Below are 27,860 nucleotides of genomic sequence, written 5' to 3' on the forward strand. Positions count from 1 at the left end.
TTAACTTCTTTTGCCTTTGTTTTAATTAACTTGATTCAGACCCTTTAGCTCTTTCTTTTTCCTTAATGAGGAGCCAAACAATAATAAGACACAAAACAAGCTGCCACATCACCAGCTAACCACGTTATCTGAACATAAAGAAAGGCGAGGACCTCAGTAAGGTCGATCTCTCAGGTCACCAAAACATCTTGACGGTGTTCTTAGAAAAAAAGAAAATCAACAGTTTTGGAAATGTCTGCTGTGGCAGAATGAGAGTAGCAACAAGCCGTGGAATTAAGTGATTGGTTTAATTAACAGCAAAAATTGGCTTCTCGTTAAGGAACTGGTTGGAGTGAAATTGGCAGAAGTTTGAAGCCGCAGTTTAGCTGGTCATCTGTTGGCTTGTTTCACATCTCATTTCTGTTTGGCTGCCATTTAATGAAGAAAGACATACATTAAGATCACTGAATCCTTAAAAACAGTGCTATTAAAATGAAGGGAAAAGAAGTTAATTAGCAGTAAAACCTGGTCACTGATTAGGGAAAGGGTTAGAATGAAAACCTGCAGCCACTGCAGCCCTCCAGGCCCGGAGTTTGACACCCGTGGACTATGGCGTAGGCCTCTTTATCTGAATTAGAGGAGGTATGTTGGATGAATGTCACACACAGCTACAGTATTATGCTTAACACCTGGTTCTTGAGTGGCATAATTAGTATACATCAGCAGGCTTGCTAATCAAATTTTAGGTGCCATCTGTGCCAGCTTTTCCATGGCATTGTCGTCGATGCGCATTTCCTGCCAGCCCTCTTTCTCCGTAACATTCTGTGCACCATGACTCTTGTAAAAATCTATAGAAGGCTTGTTCCAGTCCAGAACAACAAACTGAAGTCGAGTGCATTTGTTGTCCCAGCCAATCTGCACAGCAGAAAGAAAGAAAGAAACAGACAGGGAATTTTTTGTAAGACAGCAAAATACAGAAATGAAAAAGTGAAAAAAGAACTGGGGGACAAACTAACTAAATAACAAGTCTAATAATCTTTCAAGAGAGTGATAAATATTCTAGAAATAATCTTTTTGTTCCAACCAGTTTTTAAAATTGGAAGCTAATCCTAGCTGTGTTATGTGATCTTCTTTTGTAATTAAATGGTGTGTTTAAAACCTTGCAAAACCTGTACATGTGTGACTCAGTTAAAGAAGTTATGAGTTAACAAACACATTTTTTTTTAAATTTTATGCAGTATAAGACAAATTTAGTCATTAACACAGAGGAGCGCCCTTCGATTGTCTCTCCACACACATAATAATAAGTCTAAAAGCATAAACATTTTACAATGAATTCTATAAAGGGAAACAAGGTGAAGCAATGGAAATCCTCACTTTGTCACATGATTTGAATATAGCAATCCTACATGGGAAACTCTTATTCGCTGCTTGTACTTGCCATCTTTTTTTTCATATGGGTTGAGACCATATTTGAGGTTTGGGTTGTGGACTGACTAGTAAACTGAAAGGCTTAACTCCCAGCTTCATTGCCAGAAAAACGTGCAGAACTTCCATCCCTAAAAGAATCTACTGTTCAATTCCATGAATACCACAGGGGCCGCTAGATGGCGCTGCAGGGGAGGAGCAAAGAATATTATTTGCCCTACACCCCGGAAGTATATCCGAGTCACATGGACAAGGGGAATGACATGCTTCTGGAGTGAAGAAAAAGGATTTTTATCTGATCCGGAAGTGTTCCTAGTCATGTGGACAGACAGGGCGAAACACTTCCGGGTTGAGGACTATAAAGGACTGTGGAAAATCCCAAGACATTGAGGTGAGCTGGGTGGAAGGGTCGCAACAAGTCTGAGAGTGGAGGATTGGTTCATTGTAGAGTATTGTTATTTATATGAGTATTGTGGAGAGGAGGGTGCTTTGTGCACTGTGCAGTTCAAATAAAATAATAATTTGGACTTTTATATATTTTTATATATGTGTGTATATATATAAACTGCTCAAAAAAATTAAAGGAACACTTTGAAAACACATCAGATCTCAATGGGAAAAAGAAATCCTCCTGGATATCTATACTGATATAGACTGGGTAATGTGTTAGGAACGAAAGGATGCCACATCGTTTGATGGAAATGAAAATGATCAACCTACAGAGCCCTGAATTCAAAGACGCCCCAAAAATCAGAGTGAAAAAATTATGTGGCAGGCTAGTCCATTTTGCCAAAATTTAATTGCAGCAACTCAAAATTGTACGCAGCACTTTGTATGGCCCCTGTGTTCTTGTATACATGCCTGACAACATCGGTGCATGCTTCTAATGAGATGACAGATGGTGTTGTGGGGGATCTCCTCCCAGATCTGGACCAGGGCATCACTGAGCTCCTGGACAGTCTGAGGTGCAACCTGGTGGCATTGGATGGACCAAAACATAATGTCCCAGAGGTGTTCTATTGGATTTAGGTCAGGATAGTGTGGTGGCCAGTCAATGGTATCAATTCCTTCATCCTCCAGGAACTGCCTGTATACTCTCACCACATGAGGCCAGGAATTGTTGTGCACCAGGAGCCACTGTACCAGCATAGGGTCTGACAATGGGTCCAAGGATTTCATCCTGATACCTAATGGCAGCCAAGGTGCCTTTGTCAAGCCTGTAGCGGTCTGTGTGACCCTCCATGGATATGCCTCCCCAGACAATCATTAACCCACCACCAAACTGCTCATGCTGAATGATGTTACAGGCAGCATAATGTTCTCCATGGCTTCTCCAGACCCTTTCACTTCTGTCACGTGCTCAGGGTGAACCTGCTCTCATCTGTAAAGCACAGGGCACCAGTGGTGCATCTGCCAATTCTGGTATTCTATGGCGAATGCCAATGAGCTGCATGCTGCTGGGCAGTGAGCTCAGGGCCCATTAGAGGACATGGGGCCCTTGGGTCACCCTCATGAAGTCTTTCTGGTTGTTTGGTCAGAGACATTCACACCAGTGGCCTGCTGGAGGTCATTTTGTAGGGCTCTGGCAGTGCTCATCCTGTTCCTCCTTGCCCAAAGGAGCAGATACTGGTCCTGCTGATGGGTTATGGACCTTCTATGGCCCTCTCCAGCTCTCCTAGAGTAACTGCTTGTCTCCTAGAATCTCCTCCATGCCCTTGAGACTGTGCAGGAGACACAGCAAACCTTCTGGCAATGACACGTATTGATGTGCCATCCTGGAGAAGTTGGACTACCTGTGCAACCTCTGTAGGGTCCAGGTATCGCTCATGCTACCAGTAGTGACACTGACTGTAGCCAAATGCAAAACTAGTGAAGAAACAGTCAGAAAAGATGAGGAGGGAAAATGTCAGTGGCCTCCACCTGTTAAACCATTCCTGTTTTGGGGTCATCTCATTGTTGCCCCTCTAGTGCATCTGTTGTTAATTTCATTAACACCACAGCAGCTGAAACTGATTAACAACCCCTCTGCTACTTAACTGACCAGATTAATATCCCATAAGTTTCATTGACTTTATGCTATACTCTGATTAAAAGTGTTCCTTTAATTCTTTTGAGCAGTATATATATATATATATATATATATATATATATATATATATATATATATATATATATATATACACACTTTAATTTTTTTACATTTAGAAGGAAAGCACTTAAATTAAACAAAGATGAAGGGGATTTCAGCAGCATGTACAGTGGATTCAGAAAGTATTTAGAGCCCTTCATTTTTTTCACGTTATTATGTGACAGCCTTATGCTAAAATCATTTAAATTATTTTTTCCCAACATCAAGCAACACTTTATACCCACTATAACAAAGTGAAAATACAATTTTAAAAAGTTCTGCAAATATATTAAAAACAAAAAGTTTAAATATCACATTGACATAGCTGAACAGCTTAGGCTTAGGCGCATCCTATTCTATTAGTCACCACTGAGATGTTTCTACACCTTGTTTAAAGTACAGCTGTAGTCAGTTCAATTGACTGGACATGATTAGGAAAGGCCCACACCTGTCCATAAAAGTTATTATAGTTGACAATGTCTATCAGAAAAAAAATCAAACCACAGGGTTAAATGAATTGTATGCAGAGCTTAGGGACAGGGGTGTGTTTCGAGGCACAGATATGGGGAAGGCAAAAAATCATTCCTGCAGCATTGAAGGTACCCAAGAGCAATAACTCTTATATAGAATATATTTGGAACAACCACAACTCTTCCTAGAACTGACCACTTGGCCAAACTGACCAATCATAGAAAAGGCCCACGGTATGAGAGGTGACGTAGAACTCTATGGTTTCCCTGACTGAACTCCAGAGAACCTGTGTGAACATGGGAGAAACTTGCAGAAGAACGACCATCACTGCAACACTCCAATTATCTGAGGTTTATGCACAGTGGTCAAAGACGCACCTAAAGAACTCTCAGACTGTGACTGGAAGAAATCAGGCACCGCTCATTACTTGTACAACACCATTAATATGATGAAGTACGATGGCTGCCACATCATGCTGTGGTATTGTTAGTCAATGGCAGGGACTAAGAGAGTAGACAGTGTTGAGGGAAAGCTAAATTAAAGAAAGTACAAAATTATCCTTAATAAAAACCTGCTTCAATGATTTCTGGACCTTGGCTGAAGTTTCGCCTTCCAACAGCACAATGACCCTAAGCACAAAGCAAAGACAACACAGCAGCGGCTTAGGTATAACTCTAGGGATGTACTTACAGTAAGTTGCCCATCCAGAGCCTAGTCTTGAACTCAATTTAACTTCTCTGGAGTGACCCAAAAATAGCTGTCCACTGAAGAAAGAACCTGAGAAGATCTACACAAAAGAATGGCAGATAGTCCCCAACTTCTTGTGTGCCAGTCTTGTTGTGTCAGTCCCAAGAAGACTCCAGGCTGTAATCACTGCTAGTGAGGAAAGGGTCTAAATACTTGTGTCAATGTGTCAGTCTTTTATTTGAACAAATTAGGAAAAATTTCTAAAATCCTGTTTCCACTTTGACATTCTGGGATATTGAGTGTTGCATGATGTGGAAAAAAATGAATTTAAATAGCTTTAGAACAAGGCTGCAGCTTGGCAAAAATGTGAAAAACGTGAAGGAAACCTGCTGACTTTGTGATGTAGGAGGAAAACTGAAGTATTCAGTAGAAAAACCCATGCAGACATGGGGACAAAGTGCAAGGTCTACATAAGAAATGACTGGCCACTGTATTCAAACCGAGAACACTGACTGCATAAAACTACACCATTGTGCTGTCCTAAACAGAAGTATTTAGACAAATATGTCAGTCATCACTAATACAAAAGCAAAAGAGCAAGTGCAATGAAATGTAATGGAATTTGTGAGTTTGGGTTATTTGTTTTTTATATTTCTTTTTATTAATTAAATGTGCTAAAATCAAAACTGTCTAAATAACATTTTGTTTAAATAAAGAAAGAAACAAACTTACCTTTGCAATGCCACACATCAAAGCTTTCCCAATTCCTTGACCTGCCAAATAATGAAAAGAAGAGTACAGCTAAATAAATAGTCACTTAATAGAATTCCACTCAACCATTTTCTGGAGTTACTCATTAAAATACATGTTTATGGTGGGCTACAGCCTATTCTAGTTGCAATGGATACAAAGAAGGAAACAGCCATGGAAGGAACACCAGTGCTTTGCAAGGCAAACTAATTTTATGAACCTGTTTAGGGTTATCAATCAACTTAGCTTGCACATTTTTAAGATGCGGAGAAACCAGAATAAACAAAGAAAAACTACATAGACACTGGAAAAACAATAAACCCTTATTATATAGTCAAAAGAAGAAACAAAGTTTGACAGATGAGAGGAGACCATTCAATACATCAGGCTCGTTTGGTTAGCTAAAATATATATTTTCCCAAAATCTCACCCAGATGCTTATAAAAGATGTTTCAGTTATGACAACATAACTCATTTTGTCAAAATAGTTTTCTGACTTGGGCTTTAAATGGAATTCATCATCATTTGAACCAGTGTTCCTGAATTGGTATTTATTTAAAAAAAAATCTGCTGGGTCAGCCTTATTGATGCCTTTGAGAACTGTGAAGACTGGGATTTGATCCCCATAAAGGTTATTTGCTTAAGACTAAAAAGGTTTAATTCCCTGAGCCTCCAGGAACAGAACATGCACCCTAGTCCAGCCTCTACAGCTACTGTTTCTTTCTTGTAGCACAGTACCAGAACTGGACACGGTACTCTAGAACATAATACAGTATGAGCACAATATCCCTTAATTCACAGTATGTTTAATAGTGCTTGCAATAAAATCTGCACCCTACCATCTTTTTTCCAGAACACTTGCCTCTGCACTGCACTATACATATCTTGTGTGTTGATTGTCCATTTGCTTTTTGCTTCTTATAGTTTTGCTGAGATTCATAACATTTGTTTTGACTACATTAACAAAGTTACTGTGGTTAACACTGTTGCTTCAAAGAACCAGCATCCTAGGTTTGAACCCTGGGCCTAGAAAATGTCTGTCTAGATTTTACATATTCTCTTTGTGTCTGTGTAGGTTTTTCTTTAGATACTCTACTTTTCCTCCCATATCCTTAGGAAGGTCATATTAACTTGACTGTCAACTCCATATTAGATCCTGATAAGCTATCCATGGCTGTTTCTCACTTTGTGAACACTGCTACTAGGAGAAGTTCTTTCTCATCATAAGAAAGAGTTAGATTAAGTGGGTTAGGGATGTAATGTTATGCACAGTTGTTGATTTTTTGCCTTTGCAGTTGCCACAAAATTCCACTCCACTGGTTAAACTGCCAAGATCTTTCATCTGGCTGAGTCACACATAAGAACATAACTAATTTGACAAATTAGAGGAGACCATTCAGTCCATCAGGCTTGTTTGTTTGGCTAATTGATATCTTTCTTGATGGTTGTCAAGGATTCTGTTTCAACTCCATGACTTAATAGTTTGTTCTAAATCCCCACAATTCTCTGAGTAAGGAAGCACTTCCTGTCTTCTGTCCTAAATGCACTTCCTCTTAATTGTGCTAGAATCATTACTTCATGTGTTTGCTCTGTCTGACTTTTCAGTCCCCTGGATTTGGACATCAGTAGTGGTACCTCCTCATGGAGATGTCCTGACCCTTTAGCCTTTATTTATTTTAACATACATTTCCCCACTGGCTCCAGCAACTTGCCAACAATAGTGCTAATATTTCAATTTTTAATTTATAGGTTATTTTCTGCTTTCTAGAAGAGCACATTATATTTCAATATATATGGTAAACAACCCTTTCTACCCCTCCACCCATTTTGTAAACCTGCTCATTGCAGAGTGGAGATAGTAACCTCAGGTTATGGTACAAGGTACCTTATCAGAATTAGGTGATGTCCATCAAGAATAAGCAAGGGAAAATGTTTTCTATTTTCTTGTACAGCAAGTTACATAGTAGCATATAAACAGCAAATATATAAAAAACATCCATCCACTCATTTTCCGAACTTCGTCATTGCAGATTATGGCTGGAGACCATCCTAGTAGCACCAGGCACCAAGCAGGACACATATCTGGACACAATGTCACTCTATTGTTGAGCACACAAACACACAAATAAGCACTATTTAATACTGGGCAAATTTGAGCCAGGAATCAACCTGGCCTGCAACTCACTGGCATGTTTGCGGTAAAAAGAGTACTGAAAGGAAACAGACATGAACACAGACAGAATGTGCAAAATCCACATAGAGAGAGACAAGTGTCACTATTTGTTGGGCAGTCATAATGTTTCATGAATGAGCTAGACAGTCACTGTTAAAATTTCTTAGGACTCACTTGAACAAATTCTATTAAAGAAGTTGAGCTCACTGCCTCATATACAGCGGCACATAATCTCTGGAAACATATGGAGTGTACAGTTAAGGGTATGTGATTGCCTACCTCGGAAATCGGGCATCACGTACAAATCTTCCATGCATACTGATCGACCTTTCCATGGGCTGTAAACAAAATAGTACATACTATATCCCACAACAGTGTGTCCTGAGGAACAAAACAAAACAAAAAAAACAAAACAAAAAGAAATTAACAATCTAATGTGCCAGCTCACATTACTTGCTTTAATCTTAGAAAGTAAAAATATACTGTATATATTATACAGTAGATTAGTACAACCTGCCAATTTATCTTTTGACCTTCTTCTGAGTGATCAAGAGTTTACACAAGAGACATGGTAGTGTAGTGCAGAGGTTAAGGCTTTGGATTTCAAACCCTGAGTTTGTGGATTCAAATCTTGCTAGTGACACTGTGTGACCCCGAGCAAGTCACTTGACTGGCCTGTGCTCCAACTGGAAAACCAAAAGAAATGCAACCAATTGTATCATAAATGATGTAAATCACCTTGGACAAAGGCATCAGCCAAATAAGTAAATGTAAATGATACACATGAAATCTGCTATATTTACTGTTGTCTTGTGGGATGATGTTGCCCTTACACTTGAACCCATCATGTGCGTGGGTATAGTTATTGTGCTTTCCTGGGGACAGCTTGTTTAAATTAATCCATAATAAAAAAACAAGTGTATAACACAAGGAATCAAGAATTGGACAATCAAAACAAAATAAAACACTTACAAGCCCTGAACAAAAGTACCTTTAATTGCTGGATTATTTTCTCTGATTTCGCTCTTTGTTTTACATGACAAAATGTCATGTTTTTGCTTTGTTTGTCCTCTTTCATACTCACATTTCTGACCACTCTTATTTCCTCGCAGAGAACTGTTCTCTTCCTATTAAGTGAAAGGTGAGCGAACTCCAAGCCAGCAGGTTATAGGCTGTAATATAGAGCCCTCTAGTGGCTGCTTGTATCCATTAATTCATACTTCAACCAAAAAATGATATTTTCTTTATATGTAACTTACCCCATGTATTTTGTAGTGGTGGCCAAGAAAAAAAATTAAACTCATGTTTTCTTTAAAAAAGGATGTAACAAAGTTTCTGATAAAACAGGAACCATTAACAGCTGTGACTGTTAATGACAAAAGGACAAACAAATTGTAATTGCCTTTACTATGCTAGTAGCATGTAGACTTATCTTGCTCACCTGGATGAATCCTAGTCCACCTATGTTAAGTCATTGGGTAACTGATGTTTTATATTATTTGAAATTGGAAAAAATCAAATTCTCACTTAGAGAATCTGTGCAGAACTTTTTCAAAACCTGGAAGGATCTACTCAATAACATTTCAGAATAAGCTTTTATATTTGGGAAAAGGATTCTCCTGCCACTTTTCTACTCTTAAAATTTTACACTGGCTGTTGGCCTTCCTCTTTTTCTTGACTTGTTTGCATGGAATGTTACTTGCTTTTAATAAATTTAATTTAGAAAAAACACAGAACCATAACAGCAAGCAATACCAAAAATGTTAATGAAAAAAATCTCACATTATTCACGTTGCATAATCCACATGTCAAGTCATCCATAAAATAATAATAATAATTCTTTGCATTTATATAGTGCTTTTCTCACTACTCAAAGCACTCAGCAATTGCAGGTTAAGGGCCTAACAGAGCAGAGTCCCTTTTGGCATTTACGGGATTCAAACCGGCAACCTTCCGATTGCCAGTGCAGATCCCTAGCCTCAGATAAAAAATAAATAAATAACTCTGGAATGTGAAAGTAATCCACAAACAGGAACCCCTTCACACGGGGTCACACTATTGAATTGAAGATCTGTCTTTCCCTCTTTCCAATGAATGCAGTGGTTAGGTTGGTCTTCAATTCAAAAGTGGCTTTTTACCAATGAATCGTGGGGATTCATCAATGAGTGTGCCCACATGTTTAAACATTTCTCAGAAAGTAAGGTTCTTTTTTTCTCAATTTCTTTACTCAATTTATTGAGTTGTAAAATGAAAAGTGTGATATGTTCAATCATTTGTGAACTAATTTAGAAAAATGTATTGTTAATGGTGGAGCTCATTCGAAAAATGTTATTTCAAAAATGTTACATAAGACAAGATAAATAAACTGCATTGATTAATTGTTTTTTGACTGTTTCATTCCTTAACCCACACATGACTTAAATGACCATCCTCTCAAAAATCATCATATCCTCACGCTGCACTTCAAAAATGACCAAATCATATTATGTAATATCATCTACTGTTAAATTCTGCTCCGTACTTCTAAAATTTTTATTTTTATGCTGTATTGAGGATTTGTTCTGTTCTGTGTATTGTACTGTATTGTATTGACCCCCCTTTTTTTTTACACCCACTGCACGCCCAACCTACCTGGAAGGGGGTCTCTCTTTGAACTGCCTGTTTCTTCCATTCTTCCTTACAATGGTTTTTTTGGGAGTTTTTCCTTGTCTTTTTAGAGAGTCAAGGCTGGGAGGCTGTCTAGATGCAGAGCCTGTTAAAGCCCATTGCGGCACTTCTTGTGTAATTTTGGGCTATACAAAATAAATTGTATTGTATTGTATTGTATTTTTCAGCTTTACAAAAACTTAAACTAAGTATTTACACTGGCAGTGATATATCTCAGGAATTTATTTCCTATTTTGAATGATTATTATTGCTTTATTAACCATATGTTTGCTCTCCACTTCTCTCGTTTAGTAATAATTATACAAGATATACTTTTACAGTTTTTATTTTTTGGCAACTGTTATTTGTCTTTTTATGGCTCTAGTGTCATTATGGTGATATTTGTCTTTTTAGGTCCGAGTATTTTCCTATTTTTGTCATCAGATTAAAAAGGTTAAGAACCCCTGCTTTACCCAGTAGAACTCACTATTCCAAATTAGACTTCCAGACCTAAAATGAGTTCAGCTACATGGAGTTTGGAGGCATATTATTATTATTAGTATTATTGCAAATATGGTTTACCCCATTATGCAAGGTGACTTACAAGATCAGGATAAAGTACAATTTTTAAAGCTCTTAGTTTGTGCTGTTGACAACTAGCAAAAGCAAAAAATAGTTACCTTCTTTAGTTCTTTCGTCTTCTGGGACTTCAGCTACCAGACATTTAAAAAATGGGTTTTCTCCAAATCCATCTACTTCAAGCTCTGCAAAAAACAATTAGATATAAAACCTAAAAAATACCTGATGTTTAATTCATTTCTGGAACAGCCCAACCTACAGGGGAAAAAACTGGGGGCTGGTGGAAGAATTGGCACTCCAGCCACCATAAAAAAACCTCACATTGGTTCCATTCCATCTAAACTAGTGTGGTGCTGAGGTATCACCCATTGCATGGCTGCACTTGGGTCCTAATCTGGGATCAGTGCATGCTCTTAACCTCCTCCTCCTCCTCCTAAGATATTCACAAACTGGAAAAGCCACAACAGAAGGCCATTCACCTTTCTGTTTTACAATTTAATAAATAATTTTATTCTGAACAGTTTAGCCCTGGGTCCTAAGAGGTGTTGACTTTCACAATGTATATTCTCCAATTCATTTTCTTAACCTGAGTAGTCCAGATTTAGAGCCATGCGAGCCTAGAACCCATCTTTAAAGCGTCAAGTACAGTGAAGGAATCAAGCCTAAATTGGGAACCAGTCCATAACACAGCACATTCATGTTTAAAACTACAACATGGTCAAAAATACCTTGTTTATAAAAAGATGTTGAAAAAATTACAATATGTTTGATGGGAACAGCTATTTAGACTAACAAAGCTCTGAAATCCTATTCATCTAATTTCTCCAAAATAAGTTTGAGTTTTGATGGTCCCTAAAGTCCTGCTGTCTGCTACACTACTTCCATGTGTTTGTGGTTCTCTACATAAAGAACAACTTCCTAATGTTGGTGTGAAATTTATCCACAACAAGTTTCCATCTGTGCCCCCATGTTGTTGATGAACTCAGTGTGTTATAAAGCTTACTCATAACCTCCTTTAACTTAAACCCATGTTAGTTTGGAATAATTCAAAATTTTGTTTTAAACCACTTTTTTTTTTGAACAGAATATCCTCTTTAATAAAACCCCTGTGTGCATCCAGGTGTCCGTGTGTGTGTATCTTCTGGTGAAGTGCGCATGCGTGGGGCCACACGGCACGTGTTCAGTCTCTTCCTGTGCAGAGAGAGAGAGACACACACAGGTGCGTGCGTGCGTGCGCGAGACAAACACACACACAGGCGCGCACGAGACAGACACACACACACACAGGTGCGCACGAGACAGACACACACACACACAGGCGCTCGCGAGACAGACACACACACAGGTGCGTGCGAGACAGACACACACACACACAGGCCCGAGTGAGACAGACACACACACACAGACACAGAGGCACACGCTTAAGAGAGACACACATGCAGGCCCGCGAGAGAGAGACACACACACACACACACACAGGCGTGCGTGTGCATTGTTGCAATGTTACTTTTCTTGGTTGTTTATTAAGTCGTAAGGCTATAGCGCGAACTCTTGCAGTGTTAGTTTTCTCTGTTGTTCAAGGTTTTCTTAGTATTTTTACATTTAGTTTACTATTACGCTGTGCATTCAATGGTGTAATTAACTATATTTGTGCTTAAAAACTTTAAAAAATATATATTTTCATACAGTTCATACGGTCTGGAACGGATTAATTGTATTTACATACAATCCTATGGGGTAAATTACTTCAGTTCACGACCAAATCGGGTTACAACCAGAGTTTTGGAATGAATTATGGTCATGAGCCAAGGTTCCACTGTATTACTGTCAGACAAAATTACAGGCATTTTACTGAAATACAAACCCATCTTACTGAGAGAGAAAATTAAAGGCACACAATACAGTGACGCATATTACAGCCACATACAAGGTCCCTTGCCATTTAATAAAGACTGTTCCTACTAATGTTTATGCACTACTGTTCTAGTGCCCATTATTGTAATGGGCTTAATGTCTAGTCTCCATATAATTACATTATGACAGCATCAAACCAAGCCCTGGAAAGGGTGCTAGATCACTGGAGTGCAAAAAACACACCTACATTGATTCACACTGCACCAATTTAGAGCCACCAATTAATTTGCTTAAGGGTATACTCTAAATTGAGATTATGAGGGGAAATGTGCTAACGAATCTCAACAATCCAGCCTTTTGTTCTCGTCATAATTGCATATGTGTAAACTTACTGGACATTTCGTATTGACTTGAGTTTTGCGTGGTGAAGGAATAGTTGATTTCCAAGTCACTGTCAGTTGTCCAGTCTACATACTATTTCAAGCTCCCATTCATGTACAGTGGCACAATGGGCAACACAGCTGTATCGCACCTATGGGAGGCTAGTGGTCAAATATTACCCAGTAATTACCAATGTGGAATTTGCACATTCTCCCTTTGTCAGCAAAGGTTTTTCTAAGCATTATGGCTTTCCTTGCACATCCTAAAGTTGTGAGTGTTTGGTTACTCAGTGACTATATAAACCACCATCATTAGTAACTAGATATTTGCATGATGGTGCTATTCTGTGTTGGCTCATGCATTATGTGCAATTCTTCATCCAGAAAATTCAAACACAGATTGGACAATGCAGGTTCTGAAAATCAACATATTAATGTTTTTTTGTAAAGTACATGCATTGGGTTGATATTTTTGACACTTCATAAAAAGTCATGAAAATGTCAGTGGGGTAATTTAATTATTGATTATTTTCAGGCTTTATTGAATCCAATGCAGAGTCCGGTTGATGGTGCCTATCCTGGTAACAAAAGACCACGCTCGTGAACTGCAACAATTGAGAATACACCATTTAATGCAAAGTGCATCATTAAGGAATGTGGAAGAAAATGTGAATAAACCAATACATTTTCATAATTCTCAGAGAAGCTGTGGAATGACCAGTACGGGGGAGGCAGCTTGATGGCTGAGGTCTCCAGGACTCTGAATTAACCTGAATCGTATCATGTGATATCATCTACTCTTGCATTTTGCTCTGTACTTGTAATATTACTATTGTATTATTGTATTGTACTGAGGATTACTCGTGCCCTGCTCTGTGTATTGTATTGTATTGACCCTTTTCTTTTGACACCCACTACATGCCCAACCTACCTTGAATATCTTTGAATTGCCTTTCCTAAGATTTCTTCCATTTTTATTTTTCCTACTAGGGATTTTTTCCTTGTATGATTTTGGGCTATACAAAAACAAATTGTATTGTATTGTTTTGTATTGTGGAAGTGAGTCAGCTAGTGAAGACAAATCCCCTAGTGAATAATTTTAAATCAGCCAAAGATTCCAATTATAGTCTACATAAACTGTAATTGCTTTTTCTGGTAAATTACATTCCATGTTTTGTTACAATATATAATAAAACTACAAAGATAAATCTACATAGTAATTGTACAAGGATGTAACCTAACTATTATCACTTTTAGCAGATAAGCTAAAGAATAAACCATTGAACTCAAGCCAAAATCACCAAGTGACAGAAACTTTTATGGCTGTAAATCTCTTTCAAGAAGGCGATCTTCTAATCTCAACATGCTGTTATCAGTAGCTAAACAATAAAATCCACTATAAGCTCATCTGACTGGTCCCACCCAAATTTACCACGCCAAAGTAAAAAAAAATGCCTCTTATGGCAACAACACACACTGTATCCTTAAAAGACCTTTCCACCAGAGATGCAAAGTATGACTTCAATATTAGGAATCTGTTTGGGAGAGGAGGATAAAAACCAAAATGTTTAACGCAAGTTTTATACATATCTACAAATTTGAAGTGAACAGACAAACAGATAAGCTTTGGCTCTTTGTAGTCACTACTTGCCGTTGTCGTTTAGTGCATTATGTGCTGCCAAAGAAAACTTGAGGCACTGAATATTATCCCACAGTAGGAAATTGTTTTACCAATGGGAGTTACAAGTAAAGGTATTAAAAAATAATACATAAATAAACACATAATTTACAGTCATGTGAAAAAGTAAGCACACTGATTTTTTTTTCTTTTTTGTGGAGATATTAAATTTTGATCCTCATTCAAACAATATCTGTAGATAAATATGATATAATTAAATAAACTAAATACCATATTTACAATTTGTAGTCTGTTCAATAATTTGCATAAAGATAAATGCAAAGTTTGCAGCTGGAATACTACTACTTCAAATACCATCCATCCATCCATCCATTATGCAACCCGCTATATCCTAACTACAGGGTCATGGGGGTCTGCTGGAGCCAAATCCCAGCCAACACAGGGCACAAGGCAGGAAACAAACCCCGGGCAAGGCGCCAGCCCATCGCAGGGCACTCACGCACACACACACACACACCAAGCACAATTTTAGAATTGCCAATGCACCTATCTGTATGTCTTTGGACTGTGGGAGGAAACTCACGCAGACACGGGGAGAACATGCAAACTCCACGCAGGGAGGACCCGGGAAGCGAACCCAGGACTCCTAACTGCGAGGCCACTGTGCCACCCCACTTCAAATACCTCAAATTAAAATCAAGTGTACCAGATCAGGTGTAAATGATTACAATATCATTAGTGAGGATCTTGTCTGAATCCTTCTTATTTAAAACTCAGACATTTTGTTTGGTTTGCTTCTGGTTGTTGAAGTATGAGTTACCACCATACAAAGATGAAAGGGTGCTTTAGAAAAATGTGAGACAGCGGACCCTGCAACATGACAATGACCCTAAATAAACCAATAAGCCCAACAACGAATGGCTGAAGGTAAAGAAATGGAGGGTTCTAGAATGGCCAAGTCAAAGCCACAATCTGAATCTCATTGAGATGTGTGAGGGTATTTAAAAATGAGTTGTGCATGCAAGACACCTCAAATATCGCAAAGCTGAAAAAATTCTACATGGAGGAATGGGAAAAACTTTCTTCCAGTCAATGTCAGAGACTATTAGACAATTATAGGAAAGTTTATTTCTGCCAAACGGGGGCAATATGAGCTATTAAAACCAAGTGTGTGTTTATTTTTTCTACAGACGGAATCTGCATATCTTTTAATTTTTTGTTGATTAAATTATTGTAAAGTTACATTTATTTATTTTTAATTACATCACTTTATCTAAAGGTATGTATTATGCAGCCACCCTGCATAATCACGTGCCTCCCTGTACGCCACACCATTGTGCCACACTCTGCTCCGCATCCCTCTTGGAGCAAGGTGGTGGGGTCCCACATAAAGTCTTTATTGATTTGAAGCAAAGAGGGGGAAGGGGAATCTCCTTGAGGTCTCATTCAAGTCAAGGAAAGTAAGGATCCCCTAAAAAGCCTTGATTGTGACAAAGTAGATTAAGTCTTGAGCACATTGGGGGGGTGGGGAGAGAGTGGGGTTGAGAAAATCAATGTTTTTTTTTTGTTCTTTATTTTGCCTTATACAATTTCATGTATTAGGAATTTGTTAGTTTTCGCATACCCCTTGAGATCAGAGCACAGGGTCAGCCATTGTACAGCGCCCTGGAGCAACAGAAGGTTAAGGACCTTGCTCAAGGGCCCAGCAGAGTAGGATCTCTTTTGGCAGTGATGGGGATTTGAACCGACAACCTTCAGGACACCAGCGCAGATTCTTATCCTCAGAGCCACAACTCTGCCCTTGCATCTTGGCTGGTAGCTCTGGAGGTGTTTATCCTGTTGAGCTACTCTTTGACCCTTATTTACAGTTTATTACAGTTACTAAAAATACTGATACCATACTGTTTTTAAAATTGGCTTCCGGTATACTGAACAATCCTGCTGGGTAATGACTTAAATAAAAGTAATATTTGTCCATGAGAAAATGACTCAAGTAGAAGTCTTGAAGTATCTCAAATACAAGTAAATTGTAGGATTGCTCACTGATTTATATATGTAGTCAAAAAGTCTTTATAAACATTCTTTTGGCTTATGAGACATATTACAATAACTAATGCATGAGCCAAGTGACTGCAGCTTGAAGCAGTGAAATTCATCACAAGTGTACGTCTTAATCATTGCATCCTAAATTATGGAGCAGGGTGCTAATTGTAAAGGTGTACAGGTTTCTCCTGCTTTAAAGAGCTAATCCATTCCTTAACATACCAGTACTGTATAAAGTAAATCTTCATAAGCTTATTATAATTATTTTAAATGAAACCATTTTTAAGCATTGTCTGGCCCTAAAAATGGCCAGCATTTTTGTTTGGATAACAACAAACTGCATGAAATTACAGATTCAGTTGAATAAGAACATTAGTCATTAAAATAAACACTATTAAGATATTGCCCATCATTAAATAACGTTTGACAAAGCTCTTTACCTAGGCTTTATCACTTATGGTTTCACATTCAAAGGTCCGTGAACCACAATACATGAATGCACAAGAACATGTCACTGCAACTAATGGACCAGCCCATCTAGTCTGGCAGACTGCTGTGAGGACAGTGTCTGAATGCATCAGCAGCATCTGATGTGGGAATAACTGAGATTGTGCATTGCTAACATTCAGTCCTGACCTCAAACATCCAGTCTTGCCACATTCTACAGGAGTTCTAAGGTGTTTCTGGAATGACTACAAAGATGAGTAAATGTTGGCACAAGCTGAAACATTTAATTCTTCATATATGTGAATTTTCATTAAGTAGTTATTGCTAAAGATGATGTCATAGACATTAAAATATGAGAAAGGATAATGGATAAAATGCTAAGAAGTGTGACAACAATAGGAGAAGAACACTTTGGATTTAAGGCAGGAAAAGATACAACAAGTATGATTTTCACCTTGAGACAAATTATGGAAAAATGTAGAGAGAAAAAGAAAGGACTGTACATGGCATTATTTAATTAAGAGGAGGCATATGATAGAGTTCCGCAGCAAGAAATGTGAAGGAAGTGACAGAGTAAAATGTAATGATAGCTAATGATATGTATCAGGGTGCCAACACACAAATGAGAAGCAGTGTAGAAATACTGATGAATTTGCAGTTATGGCAGGGTTACATTAAAAATCATCATTAAGCTCATGTCTTAAAAGTTATGAATGTTATTGCCAGAGGAGCAGTAGATCAGGCCCAATGATGCAAGCTATTTTTGGCCGACATGGTGCAACGTAGCACCACTAAAAATATTGTGGGAAGGAAACTAGAGGAGCAGAGGAGAAGAGCTATGGAGGACAGAGGCCTTAAAATTACTTGAAAAAAGAATATCTAAGATTTAAGGGACAACAACATGGTGGAGGAGTTAACCACCAGGGAGATAAGCTTAAAATAGTGGGTACATTCAAATATCTTGGATTAACACTAACAGTGGAAGGTCAGCAACATTTAAAAATAAACTACTGAATGCAATCAGCTTAGAAAAATCAAATGAAGGGGAGAATGTGAATATAGGTATGGAAGTATACAAAAGACGAGAGAGGAGGAGGCTGGTTGAATATAGCGACCCCACATAAAGAGAGGGAAAAGCTTAAGAAGAAGAAGAAGCAAAAGAAGAAGAAGAAAAAGAAGAATGTTCCTAAAGTAGTCGAAGCCTGTATTTTAGACAAGCGAATGAGTATAGCATTGTGCGTGTATGCACAACCTATTTGTTTTCTGGTTTAATATTGCAGTAATAAATGTGTCTATCAAAATATATCAGAGTAAAAATAGCCATTTGCATTGGAATATCTACTGAACTAAAAGTGAAAGTAAAAAGACAGAAAATTTTATACTTAAGTAAAATAGATATATTCTCAAAACATACTCAAGTACAGTAAGAAAGTACTTCTACATTACTATACAACACTGCAAATACAAACTACTTTAAAATGTGAAAGATAAACTAAATAATCTTTTATGTGTTTTTATAATACTTTTCCAAAGTGAAATCTTTGTAGTGTAGTAGACAGATAAGTGAATCACCCCATAATACCTTTGTGTGTGATATTAACCTGCTCTTCCAATTTCTCATATACTGACAGCTCCTAGAAAAAAAACACAAAAAATAATAATTATCAACACATTAAAAACTTGACATTTGCATGTGAATGAACTTTTATTTTAAATATTGTATACCAGAAGGATCACTACAATACCATAACCTATTTTTATGGAAATAAGGTAATATAAAAACAAATTGTGTAACAATTATGTGTACAAATAAATTGAAATGAACATCATCATCATCCAATGGTACAATACAAGTACAGATGTTTTATTTGTAGATTTGCCACAAAAGTCTGATTAAGTGGTTTGCTCATGGACAATGGATTAAACTGGAAGGCTGAATGTATTCCCATTAGACCATGCTGTCAGGAAAGAATAACTTTCTGGCTACATTAGAGGTGACATAAACTCATTACAGTATGGGCACTGAACTGGGGAAAAGTAAATGGCAAAGGGGAGTGATGGTGTGATGCTAGTTCATATCTTTTCTAATGTGTACATTGCTTTGGAGCAAGGGAGATACACAAAGTTCCTGTTCTTTAAATAATGGTCAAGAAGCAAATCACTGCAGAGCAATTAGGATTAACAATATGAAGCTGAAAAAGTCACAAATAGGGATAGGTATGTGACAAACTGTTTACACAAGGCACACTGGAAGTATTGACCATCAACAAAGTCTATCCATGTGTTCGAACCTGCTTTTGTAGTATAGAATTACAAAGAACTTGAGGTGACTGCAGCAGCAACCTTCTCTGGATAGGTCTCTAGTCTACTTCACAAATGTCTTTGGATCACGGGAGAACACTCACTCAATATGAAAATCTATTTCCACATAAATGTTCCATCCATCCATCAATCCATTCACCTTGTAATTTTCAAACCCACTTATTTGAATTCACAGTCATATCTCCCCAAATTATTTGCTATATAAAACTAAATCACCCTTCATTATTGTACAGAATCTTCATGGCTTCTTTCCTTGCACCCAAAAGCATTTGTTTAATTTTTTATGGAACTTTAGCAAAGTATCATTTTTGATGCAATTATGTAGAAGCTGAGCTGCTTGTTTTTCCTTCAAATACTAGCAAAATCAAATTACACAATAAAATTATTAATTGCACTTTTTAAAAAAAACAAATAATCCATTAATACACAAAGGATTCAAAAACTTCATTGATGTAAGTCTTAAACATTGAGAATTGTTTGTGACCTTAAATATCAGAAACAGCAATAGCCTCACAAGTTTCACTGGAAGTATTCTGGAGGCATTCCATTGAGTGACCTGGGTTTAGCAGACGATCAATCGTAGAGAACAAGACTCTGGGATTACTAGCATTGTTATTTATAATTCTAGAGAAACAGCAGTGCCCCTCAAGACGGACTGTGTTATTGTATTCTGTTATTTTAACCTTTAGTATCTCATAGAAAGTTAGTTTATCTTTCTCCATTTACACTCAGCTCTATGGCAGGTTCTCTTTAAATCAGACACTCTTTGGGTCTTCAATGGTATAACAGTGCTAGAAGATTTTTTAACTGTTTTTTTCAGGTATGAAGGGATGCATATGGTCTGCAACAACAGTCAAACAGGCCATGGCATTCAAGCGATGATAAGATTGTTATTAACGGGTCCAAAGTATGCCAAGAAAACATCCCCCCACTAATACATCACCACCACTAGAAATTGAGGTTCACCAGACCAGGCAACTTTTTTCCAGTCTTCAGCTGTCCAGTTTTGGTGAGCCTGTGCCACTGAAGTCTCAGGTTTATGTTCTTAGGCAACAGGTGCGGAGCTTGTTCTTCTGCTGTTGTAGCCAATCTGCCTCAAGGTTCTTTACAGTATGGGGACTGAACTGGGGAAATGTAAATGGCAAAGGGGAGTGGTGGTGTGATGCTAGTTCATATCTTTTCTAATGTGTACATTGCTTTAGAGTAAGGGAGATACACAGAGGTCCTGTTCTTTAAATAATGGACAAGAAGCAAATCACTGCAGAGCAATTAGGATTAACAATATGAAGCTGAAAAACTCACAAATAGGGATACGTATGTGACGAACTGTTTACACAAGGCACACTGGAAGTATTGACCATCAACAAAGTCTATCCGTGTATTCGAACCTGCTTTTGTAGTATAGAATTACAAAGAACTTGAGGTGACTGCAGCAGCAACCTTCTCTGGATAGGTCTCTAGTCTACTTCACAAATGTCTTTGGATCACGGGAGAACACTCACTCAATATGAAAATCTATTTCCACATAAATGTTCCATCCATTCACCTTGTAATTTTCAAACCCACTTAATTGAATTCAGTCATATCTCCCCAAATTATTTGCTATATAAAACTAAATCACCCTTCATTATTGTATAGAATCTTCATGGCTTCTTTCCTTGCATCCAAAAGCATTTGTTTAATTTTTTATGAAACTTTAGCAAAGTATTATTTTTGATACAAACATGTAGAAGCTGTGCTGCTTGTTTTTCCTTCAAATACTAGCAAAATCTAATTACACAATAAAATTATTAATTACACTTTTTTAAAAAAAGCAAATAATCCATTAATACACAAAGGATTCAAAAACGTCACTGATGTAAGTCTTAAACATTGAGAATTGTTTGCGACCTTAAATATCAGAAACAGCACTAACCACCGAGCCACCTGTCCTGAATGGGAACTTTGGAATTTGCTGCACAAATTTTGATTGAGAGATATAAAACCTTTTAATATGCTATTTTTCATTAGAAGTAGATAGTAACACATTGTTAAAAACTGGTTTGACTAAAAACTTTTAAAGCTACACGTTGTGAAACCCTGTTGTGATAAACTTGACCGATTAGTGAAGCCGTTTCGGTTGCGATATATAGAACAATGTAACAATGAAAATGGTATAGACACATATGAAATAATATTTTCAGTGTAAATATCTAAAATATAATACATCTTACCACAATTAACCTCATAATTTCACGACAGTCCTGGGGTCCGGCATGTCTTATAGTGTATTTCATTTTCTTTTTGTTCCTGAACTAAATTGGAGCTACCGGTATGTGACTGTAAAGCAGAATATTTTGTAATGAGCTGGGATGTACCAAGTGACTCTTCTGACAAAAATTGTGGGGGTGATCTGTAGAGAGTGTATTTTATTTAGGAACAAAATCTGTCCCTATCCATCCTAACTTAACTAATAAATATATATAATACTATTAAATACGTTAGATTATGTAGTATTAAGTTTTAATTGATCAATTACAACTTTTTGAGTGTTCTTTTGTCTGTGAGATTAACCCCTCTTTCAATGATTGGCGTGCTCGCTTCTGACGATACGACTCTTTTTACAAAAGGTCGCTAAAGAAGCAGGTTGTCCTGCATTTTTATCGTACCTATTATTGAGGTGAATCGTCAGTTAGTCAATAAAATCTAGAGCTAAAGTATATTAAAGGTACAGCAATTCACCAGTACTTCTAATAATAATATTACGAATACTATTCACATATTGGGTCTTTTTTCAATCAAAGCTTTCAAGTAATAGGATCTTACGTCACCAGTCTATACAAAGTTCCAATCGCATATTCATCTACACGCAATCATCTCGAGTCAATTTGTAAACGCTGGTTAACCTGCACGTCTTCTGAATATGGAAGATAATCTCAAGACTAGAAGAAAAAAAATCGCAAGTATTCGCACTATAGGGAGCGTAAGTTACTGAACTCGGACCCGAAAGCCTGCTGGAAACGTGTAGATAACGGTTCTCTCCTAGTGTTCTCTCTTCTTCTCACACCGTTAAGACTTTCGCTTTGTTTCCCCGCAAAAAAGATTGGAGGGTCTTGTCAAATGGGGTATCAGTGTGTACGACTCGAAATATTAATGCAGAGGAGAGCCCAACACGTGGTAAAAAAGCGAACAAACAATAACTTAACGTTAAAATAAGTGGGATCATAACGTAGTTCGAGATGTAGGGAGCCACTATTTAGGCAGAGTCAAGCGCAAAACGGGAACCAGATGTGGACAGGGTGCTAACCAGAGAAAAATGTGTGTGTGTGTGTGTTTTGGCAGATTAACCGCTTAAATAAATATTCAGCAAATTTATTAAAACTTGTACACCCGCGTATCCATGTTAAAATCTAATCAGCCAGTCATGTGGCAGCAGCACAGTAGCCTACATAAAATCACCCAGATACAGGTCAAGAGAGTCAGCTAATGTTCACATCAAACACCAGAATGGGGAAAAAATGGCATATCAGTGATTTAAATAATACCATGATTCTTGGTGCCAGACGTCATTGTTTGAATATTATTATATTATTGCAACTGCTAATCGTTGGGAATTTTCAATCTCAACAGTCTCCAGACTTTATTCAGAATGAGGCGAAAAACAAAAAAACACCAAATGAGTAACAGTTCTGTGAACAGAAGTGCCTTGTTAATGAGATAGGTCAGAGGAGAATGGCTAGACTGGTTCAAGTTAATAGAAAGGCTATGGTACCTCAGATAAGCTCTCACTACAATGGTAGTGAATAGAAAAGCATGTCAGAATGTACAGCACTTTGAACCTTGAGGCAGATTGGCTACAACAGCAGAAGAACAAGCTCCGCACCTGTTGCCTAAGAACAGAAACCTGAGACTTCAGTGGCACAGGCTCACCAAAACTGGACAGCTGAAGACTGGAAAAAAGTTGCCTGGTCTGGTGAACCTCAATTTCTAGTGGTGGTGGTGTATGAGTGTGGGGATGTTTTCTTGGCATACTTTGGACCCGTTAATAACAATCTTATCATCGCTTGAATGCCATGGCCTGTTTGACTGTTGTTGCAGACCATATGCATCCCTTCATACCTGAAAAGACAGTTAAAAAATCTTCTAGCACTGTTATACCATTGAAGACCCAAAGAGTGTCTGATTTAAAGAGAACGTGCCGTAGAGCTGAGTGTAAATGGAGAAAAATAAACTATCTATGAGATACTGAAGGTTAAAATAACAGAATACAATAACACAGTCCGTCTTGAGGGGCACTGCTGTTTCTCTAGAATTATAAATAACAATGCTAGTAATGAGTCTTGTTCTCTACGATTGATCGTCTGCTAAACCCAGGTCACTAATGCCTCCAGAATACTTCCAGTGAAACTTGTGAGGCTATTGCTGTATTCTTCAATCAAAAAATTAATGATATTAGAAATAATAGTATATCTTCCCAACACTGTGCATCCTGTTAAGCCCCAGTTCTCCATTACAAACAAATTAAATTCTTTCACCAGGATAGACTTACCTGATTTATATAAAATAATTTCTCAATTGAGACCCTCCACCTATCAGGTGTGCTAACTGATAGTATTCTAGTAAACTCATCATTAGATATGGGGGTCTTCCCAGACTGTCTTAAGACTGCTGTAGTTAAACCCCTACTCAAGAAAAACAATCTCGACTCCTCTGCTTTTGAAAATGTTATACCTATTTCTAACCTGCCTTTCTTAAGTAAAATTCAAGAAATGGCAGTCATTATGTAGATAAATGACCACCTCAATAAACATGCTATTCTTGATAAGTTTCAGTCGGGTTTCGGAACAAATCACAGTACAGAAACTGCACTCGTTAAAGTAGTAAGTGACTTGTGGGAAAACGCAGACTGAGGCCGTTTATCTGTTCTCATCCTCTTAGATCTGAGTGGTGCATTTGATACTATTGATCACAATATTCTTAAAAATCACCTTAGTCAGTGGGTGGGCCTCTCTGGTAATGTCTTAAATTGGCTTGAATCCTACCTGGCAGGTAGAAAATTCTTTGTTAGTTGTGGTAATTATACTTCAAAGACACATGGTATTCTATATCGTGTTCCACAAGGCTCTACCTGGGTGCGCTGCTCTTTTCGATCTACATGCTTCCGTTAGGTCAGATTATCTCGGGGCATAATGTGAACTACCACAGCTATGCTGATCACATTCAACTGCATTTATCAATAGCACCTGATGACCCGACTCTGTTGTTTCACTAAAACAATATCTTACTTGTGTTTCTGAGTGGATGAGTAGTAATTTTCTCAATAAACAAAAAACTGAAATTTTAGTGATTGGAAATAATGGATATAATGAGTTTATTAGAAATAAACTTGATTCATTAGAATTAAAAATCAAGACGGAGGTAAAAATTTAGGGGTAACTGTTGACTGTGACCTGAATTTTAAATCACATATTAATCAGATCACTAGGACAGCATTTTTTCACTTAAGAAATATAGCAGAAGTTAGACCTTTAATATCATTGAAAGATGCTGAGAAATTAGTTAACGCTTTTGTTTTCAGTCGACTAGATTACTGTAACACACTCCTCTCAGAACTACCCAAAAAAGCCATAAATCGACTGCAACTAGTGCAGAATGCAGCTGCTAGAATCCTAACTAGGAAAAGAAAATCCAAGCACATTTTCTCCAGTTTTGATGTCACTACACTGGTTACCTGTGTCATTCAGAACGGACTTTAAAATACTCCTTATGGTTTACAAAGCCTTAAATAATCTCGCTCCATCTTATATATATCGGAGAGTCTGATACCTTATATTCCAAATCGTAACCTTAGATCTTCAAATGAGTGTCTGCTTAGAATTCCAAGAGCTAAACTTAAAAGAAGTGGTGAGGCAGCCTTCTGCTGCTATGCACCTAAAATCTGGAATAGCCCACTGATAGAAATTTGCCAGGCTAATACAGTGGAGCACTTTAAAACACTGCTGAAAACACATTACTTTAACATGCCTTTCTCATAACTTAATTTTAATGTAATCCTGATGCTCTGCATATTCAATTAATTATCATTATTATTCATGGTGGCTCCAAAATCCATACTAACCCCTACTCTCTCTTCTGTTTTTTTTCTGGTTTTCTGTGGTGGTGACCTGCACCACCACCACCTAATCAAAGAACCATGATGCCCCTACATTGATGTATTAAAGGCCAGAAGTCCACGTGACCATCAGGTCCTTCCATGAGAACCCTAAATACAATGAGGACTGATAATTTATGTTAGGTAGAATGCCTAGAGGGGGCTCGGCGGTCTCATGGCCATGAACCCCTGCAGATTTTATTTTTTCTCCAGCCGTCTGGAGTTTTTTTTCTTTTTTCTGTCCTCCCTGGCCATTGGACCTTACTTTTATTCTATGTTAGTGTTCTCTGATTTTAATTCTTACTTTGTCCTTTTTCTCTTTCTTCATCATGTAATGCACTTTGAGCTACATTATTTGTATGAAAATGTGTTATATAAATAAATGTTGTTGTTGTTCATGGCCACCATTTACCCATATTCTAATGGCTATGTCCTGCATGATAATGCACCAAGTCACAGAGCAAAAGTCATCTCAAACTAATTTCATGAACATGACAATGAATTCAATATTTTTCAGTGGCCTTCCCAGTCACCAGACCTTAATCCAAAGATTAAGATTTGGGATGTGGTAGAACAGGAGATTCACAGCATGAATGTTCAGTTTAGAAATATGGGGAAATTACATGATGCAAACATGTCAACATGGGGCAGAATTTTAAAAGTATGCTTCCAACATTTTGTGGAATTCACAGCATGAAGAAATAAGGCTATTTTGAGAGCAAAAGGAGGTCCTAGCCATTATTAGTACAGTGTTCCTAATAATTTGGTTAATTAACATATTTTACCATTTTCAGAACCCAGTTATTTCAATTCAGGGTTCTGTGGAGTGGTAGAGTCAATCAAAGCAGGACTAGGCACAAAACTGGAACAAGATGAGAACACGCACACTCACGCACATATACTGTATATGGAGGGTGAATTAAAACTGTTCATAAGTCTGACAGGCACATTGTTTTGGAGGACAAATATAGGCATGTGAAGAGTGTACAGCATTTGGGATACACTTGCACAGACAGAGGGCAGGCCAAGTCAGGATTTGAATCAAATCGCTTACAATTGCGAGGAGGTAGCATTACAAAGCTCTGCGCCAACACATCTTCCTTAGTTAAATAAATATTTTAGTTGGCTTTAAATATATTTTAAATACTAAACATTACAGAAGAAAAAAACACCGACACCGTTTAAGGACACGTCTAATGAAGTCTGCCATTTACTTAAGAGTTTCAAGTGTTCCTTCTATATTTACATTTATTTGCTTAGCAGAGGCTTTTGTCAAAGCAATTTACAAAAGAAGTCAACATAATTAAGTAAACATAAGCCTGGGGATGTTTAGAAACAAGTATTATAAGACAAGGTTACAAAATTTATCACCACAAGTTAAGAGCTTTAAACAATGAAAGTTAGCTACACTTATCAAATCTATTATCAATTACACAAGCTATCAGAGCAAGAGTCTTCTGACATTTCTTTAATACAGGAGAAAGTAGGGTGAAATTACACCTTTTATTGGCTAACTAAATAGATTACAAATGCAAGCTTTCGAGGCAGCTACGGCCCCTTCATCAGGCAAGGTGTAAGGTTAATACGGTACAACACTCTACTGCTATGGACATTTCTTTAACACATTGAAGGAGTTAGCAGTTTGGGCAGAGGTGGCATCAGCAGACGCTATACACCAACAGTTTCTATGATACCAATATGTTGTAGAGTATAATTAACTACTGAATTCATTAATGTTTTTTTTCAAACCCTCTTATTCCACTTCAGAGTTGTGGGGAGTCAAAGCCCATGCTAGCAACACCAAGCAGCAAAGCTGGAATCAATTAACATTTGTTCACAATACACAAAAGACCCCAAAACCAAACAATCAAAATGTACTCAGAATTCCTAAAAAGGGATATTTTACAGACTATTCAAAAATACAAAGGAAGACTTACCCTTATGGAGAACAAAGAACAAAAAAATGCAAGAAATCAATAAATATTCTCCTCTATATGCCAACCTACACAGATTCTCCCCAGTCTGTGTGTTGAGTTTAAAGCACATATCCAATTCCCAAAACACAGAAATACTCTCCCCTTTTACCTTCCTGTTTCTCTTGAACATGTGACCTTTCCTGCTATTTTCTTATGTTCGACCGAACTCATGGTTCTAATTTGGGATCCCGAGGTGGTTGCATCGTGTATGGCAATGTACTGTATCAA

General features: G+C 37.6%; 1 protein-coding gene across 2 annotated transcripts; it reads right to left on the reverse strand.

Moving 5' to 3' along the window:
* Positions 1-510: 510 nt before the first annotated feature.
* On the reverse strand, positions 511-27,860 carry LOC120525063 (thialysine N-epsilon-acetyltransferase-like). 2 transcript variants are annotated; one of them, XM_039747033.1, is made up of 6 exons: positions 27,742-27,860; positions 18,787-18,838; positions 10,943-11,026; positions 7,896-7,997; positions 5,426-5,466; positions 511-894 (listed from the first exon to the last, which is right to left on the reverse strand). In XM_039747033.1, the coding sequence occupies exons 1-6, from the start codon at positions 27,760-27,762 to the stop codon at positions 715-717; spliced, it is 480 nt and encodes a 159-aa protein (XP_039602967.1). In that variant the 5' UTR covers positions 27,763-27,860; the 3' UTR covers positions 511-714. The 2 variants fall into 2 exon arrangements, with proteins under 2 accessions (XP_039602967.1, XP_039602966.1); XM_039747032.1 differs by lacking the exon at positions 27,742-27,860 and adding an exon at positions 21,740-21,848.

Source organism: Polypterus senegalus, chromosome 3 (genome assembly GCF_016835505.1).
Source record: "Polypterus senegalus isolate Bchr_013 chromosome 3, ASM1683550v1, whole genome shotgun sequence".
NCBI lineage: Eukaryota > Metazoa > Chordata > Cladistia > Polypteriformes > Polypteridae > Polypterus > Polypterus senegalus.

Excerpts from the sequence above, each read along its gene's own strand:
- LOC120525063 (XM_039747032.1), bottom strand. The coding sequence starts at position 21,802 with ATGAAATACACTATAAGACATGCCGGACCCCAGGACTGTCGTGAAATT. Across the intron at positions 18,839-21,739 it reads AAATTATGAGGTTAATTGTG|GAGCTGTCAGTATATGAGAA; the intron begins GTAAGATGTATT and ends TTTTTTTTCTAG. Across the intron at positions 5,467-7,895 it reads CGTGATGCCCGATTTCCGAG|GTCAAGGAATTGGGAAAGCT; the intron begins GTAGGCAATCAC and ends ATTATTTGGCAG.